Source organism: Eriocheir sinensis, chromosome 69 (genome assembly GCF_024679095.1).
Source record: "Eriocheir sinensis breed Jianghai 21 chromosome 69, ASM2467909v1, whole genome shotgun sequence".
Taxonomy (NCBI): Eukaryota; Metazoa; Arthropoda; class Malacostraca; order Decapoda; family Varunidae; genus Eriocheir; species Eriocheir sinensis.
In genome coordinates, this window is record NC_066577.1 from 3,886,870 (window position 1) to 3,896,869 (window position 10,000).

Consider the following 10,000-nt stretch of genomic DNA (forward strand, 5'->3'; position numbering starts at 1 on the left):
GTTCTTACTTTGTGTTGTTTTGTGTTCCTCCTCCTCCTCCTCCTCCTTCCTTCTCTTCCTCTTCCTCTTCCTTTGGGTGGCAGGGCCCTCACGACCGCCGATTGCGAAACCATCCAAATGGACCTTGACCGGATCATCCAATGGTCTGAAAAGTGGCAAATGTTCTTCAGCGTGGACAAATGTAGAGTCATGCACGTTGGGTACAAAAATAGTAACAGTAGAAGATAAACGAGTAACAAGAATAGTTAACATTAAAGACGCAACACGGACACCAAAATTGGGGTCTTTTCACATCATTTCAGCTATTTCTAAAAGAGGAGATCGACCCAAGGGGTGTTTAAATAGTGTTCACGGTACTGAGAAGGGTCAGACTACCACCAGGGTCATAAACTCAAAAAACTGCCTAAATGCCCTCCACGCCGAAGGTTTTGTCAAAATAGTGAACTTGGGTGACGAAATGTTTAGTAATACGGCCCCAAGGAGCGCGACGAGAGACAAAAACATCAAAACATTCACTAATTGAGTCTGTGCTGCCAAACCATTTTCCTCGTCACACCGGAGGAGAGTACGCGACCGTTTCAGCGGTGGCTTGCTACAACCACACATCCAGCAGACAAGGGAACTCTTTGAAGGTCGTGCAGGAGGAATCGGATCTTGGAGTCACCATCAGAGGGTGACCTGAGACACACAAAGCACTGTAAAAAAGCATGACAAAGCTAATACTATGCTCAGGTTCATAACGAGGAACTTGGAGTGTAAGACGCCGTAAGTAATGTTGTCCTTGTATAACTCTTTTTGGACACTCTACTCTATTCAGGAGCAGTAAGTAGCGGGCTTTTTTTTCATTATTTTTAATTTATTTTTCTTATTTTTTTTACGCCCTTGCACTGTCTCCTCTGCTGTAAAAAAAAAAAAAAAGACCTCACCTCGAGTATGCGGTACAGTTCTGGTCACCTAGCTACAGGAAGGACATCGAATTACTAGAGAGAGTTCAGCGCCGCACTACGAAAATGATTCCACTCTTGAGGGCCCTGCCGTATGAAGAATGCCTTAAGCGAGTCAACCTCTACATGCCAGAAATGAGACGCCTGCGAGGAGATAATTATGATACAAGGGTTCAAATACCTCCAGAAATTCAGTAACGTCGACCACTCCAAGGTTTTTGAGCTACAGACTAACTAAAGAACTAGAAAAAATGGTCTGGCTATTCAAGTGAGGCGGTGCAGCACAGCCATTTGTAAAAGTTTCTTTTCAAACCGAGCCATCTGACAATGGGCCTGCAGAAACAGTAAGTGCAGAAACCAACTTCTTTAACCCCTTGGATGCGGATTTCCTACAAGAAGACATCACCAAGCTACAGGAGTGGAACAAAAAGTGGCTGCTCAAATTTAGTGAAGAAAAATGTGAGGTCATGCATCTTGGGAGGGGAAACCCAGCATACAAATACCACTTGGGAAACACTCCTCTACCCACCACAGAGGCACAGAAAGACCTGGGAGCATATGTTACCAGGCAACCAGTGAAGGCGAAATCCGTGCCAATCGCAGCAGACGGGTTAAAAATCACATGGACGTTACTTCGTTGCAACAGGGGAAGACTGAATGTACGTACCGAGGTGTTTTGGACCGCTCTCCAGGCACAAAGTGGCTGTCGAGCGGACTATAGATCACCAGAGCCGGCAACCTTGTAATGGGCTAATAGGCTTCCTGTTGCCAGCCTTTCCATGTTTCTATGTTTCCTCCTCCTTCTCCCACTTTCCCTTCTCCTCCTCCTCCTCCTCTTCCTCCTCCTCCTCCTCCTCTTCCTCCTCCTCCTCCTCCTCCTCCTTCCACCTTTGATTAGACAGATAGTGTAGCTTGTCACAAACAACCTCGTAAGGACCATCAGGTCTGCTGTTGTTTGTTCTTTCTTTGGTTTCTTTGTGTTCCTCCTCCTTCTCTTCCTCCTCCTCCTCCTCCTCCTCCTCCTCCTCCTCCTCCTCCTCCTCCCACCTTTGATTAGATAGTGTAGCTTCACAAACAGCCTCATAAGGACCATCAAGTCTGCTGTTGTTTGTTCTTTATTTGTGTTCTTTGTGTTCCTCCTCCTTCTCCTCCTCCTCCTTCTCCTTCCACCTTTGATTAGATAGTGTAGCTTGTCACAAACAGCCTCGTAAGGACCATCAAGTCTGCTGTTGTTTGTTCTTTCTTTGTGTTCTTTGTGTTCCTCCTCCTCCTCCTCCTCCTCCTCCTCCTCTTCCTCCTCCTCCTCTTCCTCCTTCTCCTCCTCCTCCTCCTCCCTTGCCTTTAAAGTCGAAATGAAGAGAATAACGCATATAATCACGTTAATCAAGAGTGAAGTGACCCTCAAGCCACAGTTCCTCAAGTCGCCTCTGTACGCTGGAGGAGAGTCGAGCACCGGGGACTTGACGGTAGGGTCCTCACGTGCCCTCGACAAGCTCAACAACACCAATCCCTAGTTTTGTTTGAGCTCCAAGCTGTTACGATGGTCTTCCCTTCACTTCCTTTCCCTTCCCTTCTCCTATTCTTCCCTTCATTTCTTTTCCCTTCCCTTCTCCTATTCCCTTCACTTCCCTTCCCTTTCTCCCTCTTCCCTTCCCATCTCCTATTCTTCTCTTCCCTTCCTTTCCCTTCCCTTCTCTATTCCCTTCACTTCCCTTCCCTTTCTCCCTCTTCCCTTCCTTTCTCCTATTCTTCTCTTCCATTCCTATCCCTACCCTTCTATTCCTTCCTTCCTTCCCTTCCCTTCTCCTCTTCCTTCCTTTCTCCTATTCTTCTCTTCCTTCCTTTCCCTTCCTTCTCTATTCCCTTCCCTTCCTTTCTCCTCTTCCCTTCCTTTCTCCTATTCTTCTCTTCCCTTCCTTTCCCTTCCCTTCTCTATTCCCTTCACTTCCCTTCCCTTTCTCCCTCTTCCCTTCCCTTCTCCTATTCTTCTCTTCCCTTCCTTTCCCTTCCCTTCTCTATTCCCTTCACTTCCCTTCCCTTTCTCCCTCTTCCCTTCCCTTCCTTTCCCTTCCCTTCTCATAATCTTCCCTTCGCTTCCCTTCCTCCCCGTTCCCTTCCTTCCCTTCCCTTCTCCTATTCTTCTCTTCCCTTCCTTTCCTTTCCCTTTTCTTCCCTTTCCGTCCCGTCCCTTCCCTTTCTTTCCCTTCCGCTCTGTTCCTTTTCCTTCCCTCCCCTTCCCTTCCGTTCCTTTCCCTTTCCTTCCCTTCCCATCCCTTCCGTTCCCGTGCCATCCTTCTTTTCCCTTCCCTTATTTTTCCTTTCATTCCCTTCCCTTCCCTTCCCTACCCTTCCTTTCCTTTTCCTTCCCTACCCTTTTCTTTTCTTTTCCTCCCGTTCCCTAACATTTCCTTTCCTTTTCATTCCTTTTCTATTCTTCCCTTCATTTCCCTCCCCCATTCCCTTCCGTTCCCTTCCCCTTCTCTTCCCTAAGCTTCTCTTCCCCTCCCTTCCCTAACTTTGCCTTCCTTTCCTTTCCCTTCCCTTCCCTTCCCTTCTCTTCCTCTCCTTTCCATTCCATTCCTTTCCTTTCCTTTCCTTTCCTTTCCTTTCCCTTTCCTTCTCTTTCCTTTCCCTTCCCTTTCCTTCTCTTTCCGTCCCGTCCCTTCCTTTCTTTCCCCTCCTTTCCCTTCCCTTCCATTTCCTACCCTTCCTATCCTTTCTCTTCCCTTTCCTACTCTTCCCTTCCCTTCCCCTCCTATCCTTTCCCTTCCCTTTCCTACCCTTCCCTTCCCTTCCCTTCCTCATGTGGCAAGCTTCTCACCCCTTGAATAGGTTTTTGTAATCCTCCTCTGCACGGATTCAAGCACCTTAACATCCATTCTATAGTAAGGTCATAATCATAATATTTGGCCGCTGTTAAGGTCATAGTTATAGAGGATGAATTATAATCATTGTAAATGTTTTCTCCTTTTGTTTCTTTATGCTGTCACAACCTGAAGACTTATTAGAAAAGGTAAGTTGGACTCTCTCTCTCTCTCTCTCTCTCTCTCTCTCTCTCTCTCTCTCTCTCTCTCTCTCTCTCTCTCTGTATATTCAGTAAGTCAGTATTTAAAATGTGTGGGAAAGAAGGGAAGGGAAGGAAGGAAGGAAGGAAGGAAGGAGGGAAGGGAGGAAGGAGGGAAGGAAGGGAATGAAGGAAGGAAGGAAGGGAAGGGAGGGAGGAAGGAAGGAAAGGGAAGGGAGGAAGGAAGGAAGGAAGGAAGGAAGGAAGGAAAGGAAGGAAGGGAGGAAGGAAGGAAGGAAGGAAGGAAGGAAGGAAGGAAAGGAAGGAAGGAAGAAGGGAAGGAGAAGGAAGAAGGGAAAAGAAGGAAGGAAGGAAGAAAGAAGAGGGAAGGAAGGAAGGAAGAGAAGTTAAGGAAGAGAAGGAAGGAAACGGAAGGGAAAGAAAGGGAAGGGAAGAGAAAGAAAGAGAAGGAAAGGGAAGGAAAGGAAGTTAAAGGAAAAGGAGTGGAATGAAAGAAAGGGCAGGGAAGGGCAAGGAAGAGAAGAGAAGAAAAGAGAAGAGAAGGAAGGGAAGGGAAAGGGAAGGGAACAGAAGGAAAGGGAAAGAAATTAATAAAAATGAGGATAAAAACTGATTGGAGGAAAAGAACACCACTACTACTACTACTACTACCACCACTAACACCCCTCCTCCTCCTCCACAGCCTCGCGTCACCAGCCATCTACCAGGAGAGAGAAACTTTCACATCTTCTACCAGCTGTTGGCGGGGGCGGACATACAAATACTGAGTGAGTGAACGCTGGCTCTCTCTATGGGTATTGTATGTTTTTTTTTCTCTTTTTCTTTTTCCTTCTTTCCTTCCTTCCTTTCTTCTCTCCTTTTTCTAGTTTTCTTTCCTTCATATGGGTCTTTAATGTTTTTTTTTCATCTATCTCCTTTTCTTTTTCCTTTCTCTCTTTCCTTCTTTCCTTTCTTCCTTCCTTTCCTTTCTTCCTTCTTTCCTTTCTTCCTTCCTTTCCTTCCTTCCTTCCTTCCTTCTCTCCTTTTTCTAATTTTTCTTTCCTTCATATGAGGCTGTTATGTTTTTCTTTCATCTTTTTCTTTTTCTCTTCTCTCTTTCCTTCTTTCCTTTCCTTTCTTCCTTCTTTTCCTTTCTTCCTTCCTTTCCTTCCTTCCTTCCTTCCTTCCTTCCTTCTCTCCTTTTTCTAATTTTTCTTTCCTTCACATGGGCCTTTAATGTTTTTTTTTTTCATCTATCTCCTTTTCTTTTTCCCTTCTCTCTTTCCTTCTTTCCTTTCTTCCTTCCTTTCCTTTCTTCCTTCCTTTCCTTCCTTCCTTCCTTCCTTCTCTCCTTTTCTAATTTTTCTTTCCTTCATATGGGCCTGTTATGTTTTTTTTCATCTCTTTTTCTTTTTCCCTTCTCTCTTTCATTCTTTCCTTCCTTCCTCTCCTTCTTTCCTTTTCTAATTTTTCTTTCCTTCATATGAGCCTTTTAAGTTTTTTTCATCTCTTTTTCTTTCCTTCTTCCTTCCTTCCTTCTTTCTCTCCTTTTTCTAGTTTTTCTTTCCTTCATATACCTTTCCATTCCTCCTCCTCTTCCTTCTTCGCCCAAGCACATGCATTTGACAAGGCTTTCGTAGGAGTTTAGGGCATTCCCAGGGGTAGTTTTCTGACCCTGGTGTTGGGCTGACCCTTCTTCTGTACCATGAAGCTAAAGAAACACACATTTGACAAGGCTTTCGTAGGAGTTTTGGGCATTCCCAGGGGTAGTTTTCTGACCCTGGTGGTGGCCTGACCCTTCTTCTGTACCATGAAGCTAAAGAAACACACATTTGACAAGGCTTTCGTAGGAGTTGTGTCCGTTTCCAGGGGTAGTTTTCTGACCCTGGTGTTGGGCTGACCCTTCTTCTGTACCATGAAGCTAAAGAAACACACATTTGACAAGGCTTTCGTAGGAGTTTTGGGCATTCTCAGAGGTACTTTTATGAGCCCAGTGTTAGTGTGACCCTTTTTCAGTACCATGAACCTAAAACAACACTCATTAGAACACTGTACGAGCCCTTCCTAGCATCCACCAATGAAATTCAACCTTTCCCAGCATCCACCAATGAGATTCAACCTTTCCCAGCATCCACCAATGAGATTCAACCTTTCCCAGCATCCACCAATGAGATTCAGCCTTTCCCAGCATCCACCAATAAGATTCAACCTTTCCCAGCATCCACCAATGAGATTCAACCTTTCCCAGCATCCACCAATGAGATTCAACCTTTCCCAGCATCCACCAGTGAGATTCAACCTTTCCCAGCATCCACCAATGAGATTCAACCTTTCCCAGCATCCACCAATGAGATTCAACCTTTCCCAGCATCCACCAGTGAGATTCAACCTTTCCCAGCATCCACCAATGAGATTCAACCTTTCCCAGCATCCACCAATGAGATTCAATCTTTCCCAGCATCCACCAATGAGATTCAACCTTTCCCAGCATCCACCAATGAGATTCAACCTTTCCCAGCATCCACCAATAAGATTCAACCTTTCCCAGCATCCACCAATGAGATTCAACCTTTCCCAGCATCCTCCAATGAGATTCAACCTTTCCCAGCATCCACCAGTGAGATTCAACCTTTCCCAGCATCCACCAATGAGATTCAACCTTTCCCAGCATCCACCAATGAGATTCAACCTTTCCCAGCATCCACCAATGAGATTCAACCTTTCCCAACATCCACCAATGAGATTCAACTTTTCCCAGCATCCACCAGTAAGATTCAACCTTTCCCAGCATCCACCAATGAGATTCAATCTTTCCCAGCATCCACCAATGAGATTCGACCTTTCCCAGCATCCACCAATAAGATTTAACCTTTCCCAACATCCACCAGTAAGATTCAGTTTTAAGATAGTGGGCGTGGTCGCTTACATAAGAACATAAGAACATAAGATCATAAGGATTCAGCAAGAGGCCAGTAGGTCTATACAAGGCAGCTTCTGTAACCCTAACACTACTTAACTTCACTATCCATGGATTTATATAACTTCTTCTTGAATGTATCTATCGTATTGACACTCACCACATGACTGCCAGGCCTGTTCCACTCGTCCACCACTCTGTTAGTACTGACACTCACCACATGACTGCCAGACCTGTTCCACTCATCCACTACTCTGTTAGTATTGGCACTCACCACATGACTGCCAGGCCTGTTCCACACATCCACTACTCTGTTAGTATTGGCACTCACCACATGACTGCCAGGCCTGTTCCACTCATCCACCTCTGTGTTAGTAAACCAATTCTTGCCTGTCATTCTTGAAACTGAATTTATCTAACTTAAACCCATTACTATGTGTCCAGCCCGGCTCCCTTACCAATAAAACCTTATCAATATCACCCTTATTAAAGCCCTTCATTCATATATAAACTTCGATCAAGTCTCCTGGCACCCTTCGCCTGTCTAGAGAAATACTTTTGCCTCTACTACTACTACTACTATTACTACTACTACTACTACTACTACTACTACTACTACTACTACTACTATTACTACTACTACTACTACTACTACTACTACTACTACTACTACTACTACTACTACCACAACAGCACAAGGCATCTATTGGTTTTCTTCTATTCTTAGTTTCCTTTCTATGGCTTCTCGTCCCTTCCCTCCATCTCCTTCCTTCCCTTCCTTCTCCCATACGTCCCTTTCTTCTTTCATATAATGCCTTCCTTCTTTAATGTTTTTTTTCATCTCTTTTTCTTTTTTCCTCTTCCTTTTTCTCTTTCCCTTCTTCCTTCCTTTCTTCCTCTCCTTCCTTCTCTCCTTTTTCTATTTTTTCTTTCCTTCATATACCTTTCCATTGCTCCTCCTCCTTCTTTCTCTCTATCTTTCCTTCCTTTCTTTCCTTCCTTATTTTCATTCACTCCTTCTCCCTTCCTTCTATCCTTTCTTATTTCCTTTTCTCTTCCTTCCTTCTCTCCGTTATTTCCTTTTTCCTACCGTTTCCTTCCTTCACAGCTCCATCTCCTTCCCTCCATCTTTCCTTCTTTCCTTCCCTCTTCCCTTCTCTCTTCACCACCACCACCACCACCACCGCCACTCACCACCTCCTTCACCCCCACAGAAGCGCTGAAGCTGCAGAGAAACACAGAAAACTACAACCTCCTGCAGTGTACCAGATTGACGCCGGGCGAGACACAAGATGACCGGGCGGAGTTCAGCATCACTAAGGTTCGTGCGTGTTTGGTGGGGGTGGTGGGGGGGCGAGGGGGGAGGGGGAGGGGGAGGGGGAGGAGGGTAGATGCGTGTGTGTGTGTGTGTGTGTGTGTGTGTGTGTGTGTGTGTGTGTGTGTGTGTGTGTATGTGTATGTGTGTGTGTGTTTCGTTGAACGTCCAATTTCTTAATGCAAGAGTTAACCAGCATCTTCAATCTTTCATCTCTCTTTCGCTGGTAAAAATATGTTGAATGTGATGTCCGTTCTCTGTGTGTGTGTGTGTGTGTGTGTGTGTGTGTGTGTGTGTGTGTGTGTGTGTGTGTGTGTGTGTGTGTGTGTGTTTCTTTGAACGTCCAACTTCCTTATGCAAGAGTTCACCAGCATCTTCAATCTTTCATCTCTCTTTCGCTGGTAAAATATATTGAATGTGATGTCCATTCTCTGTGTGTGTGTGTGTGTGTGTGTGTGTGTGTGTGTGTGTGTGTGTGTGTGTGTGTGTTCTCCCACCCTTTCTTCCTCTTCCTCTACTTCCTATCTTTATTAATTTCCATCTTCATTTCTTTCTTTCTTTTTTTTAATTTTCCTCTCAATCTCGTCTTGTCTGTCCGTCTCTGTGTGTGTGTGTGTGTGTGTGTGTGTGTGTGTGTGTGTGTGTGTGTGTGTGTGTGTGTGTGTCCTCCCACCCTATCTTCCTCTACTTCCTATCGCTATTCTTTTCCATCTTCATTTTATTTTCCTTTTTTCCTTAATTTTACTCACAATCTTATCTGTCTGTCTGTCTGTCTGTGTGTCTGTTATGTTGTGTGTCTGTATGTATTTATGTCTGTCTAACTATCACCACCACCACCACCACCACAGCGGGCCCTGGATGTCCTGGGGTTGACGCAGGAAGAGCAGCTGGAGGTGATGAAGGTGGTGGCGGCGGTGCTGAAGCTGGGCAACCTCACCTTCACGTGCGTCAACAACATCGACGGGACGGAGGGATGCGTCAACGAGAATGAATACGGTGAGTGTCTGTGTTCGCTGCCCTGGTCATGAATTTCAGCTGTTTCTTCTTCTTCTTCTTCTTTATAATTTATTTTCTTTCTTCTTCTTCTTCTTCTTTATAATTTATTTTCTTTCTTCTTCTTCTTCTTTATAATTTATTTTCTTTCTTCTTCTTCTTCTTCTTCTTTATAATTTATTTTCTTTCTTCTTCTTCTTCTTCTTTATAATTTATTTTCTTCTTCTTCTTCTTCTTTATAATTTATTTTCTTTCTTCTTCTTCTTTATAATTTATTTTCTTTCTTCTTCTTCTTCTTTTTCTTCTTCTTTTTCTTCTTCTTTTTCGTCTTCTTCTTGTTCATATTATTTTCATCTTTTTATTTTCTTTTTCTACTTTTTCTTCATATTCTTTTTTATATTTTTTCATCTTTTTTTGTCTTCTTTTTTATTTTCTTCTCCTTCTTGTTCTTGTTCTTCTTTTTCTTCTTCTTCTTTATCTTCTTCTTTTTCATTTTTTTCATCTTCTTTTCTCTTCTTCTTCTACTTCTTCTTTTTCATCTTTTTCATCTTCTTTTCTCCTCTTCTTCTTCTTCTTCTTCTTCTTCTTCTTCATCTTCTTTTCATCTTTTTCATCTTCTCTTTCGTCATCATCATCATCTTCTTTTTCTCTCCTCCTCCTTCTTCTTCTTCTTCTTTATCTTCTTCATCTTTTTCATCTTCTTTTTCGTCATCATCTTATTTTTCTTTTCTTCTTCTTCTTCTTCTTCTTTTCGAATCTTAAGTGTCTATATGTTTGTTCTCCACCCACGGGTCTGATCTTGTGCTGGACTCGTCGTCAGCATTGTA

The 10,000-nt window shown here is 43.9% G+C and overlaps 1 protein-coding gene and 1 long non-coding RNA gene across 3 annotated transcripts in view; one reads left to right on the forward strand and one right to left on the reverse strand.

Annotated features, from left to right (window-relative positions):
* LOC126988328 (unconventional myosin-Ia-like) overlaps positions 1-10,000 on the forward strand; it is an 87,227-nt gene that overhangs the window by 36,196 nt on the left and 41,031 nt on the right. Inside the window, exons 7-10 of the mRNA XM_050846384.1 lie at positions 3,944-3,957; positions 4,652-4,736; positions 8,080-8,186; positions 9,029-9,176. Coding sequence (XP_050702341.1) covers positions 3,944-3,957; positions 4,652-4,736; positions 8,080-8,186; positions 9,029-9,176 — 354 coding nt within the window. The remainder of the gene's footprint in view (positions 1-3,943; positions 3,958-4,651; positions 4,737-8,079; positions 8,187-9,028; positions 9,177-10,000) is intronic.
* LOC126988404 (uncharacterized) lies at positions 5,904-7,409 on the reverse strand. Of its 2 annotated transcripts, XR_007741906.1 has the most exons (5): positions 6,698-7,409; positions 6,578-6,667; positions 6,428-6,517; positions 6,158-6,367; positions 5,904-6,097 (listed from the first exon to the last, which is right to left on the reverse strand). It is a non-coding gene; the product is annotated as an uncharacterized LOC126988404 (long non-coding RNA). The 2 variants fall into 2 exon arrangements; XR_007741905.1 differs by lacking the exons at positions 6,428-6,517; positions 6,698-7,409 and having other exon boundaries at positions 5,914-6,097; positions 6,548-6,691.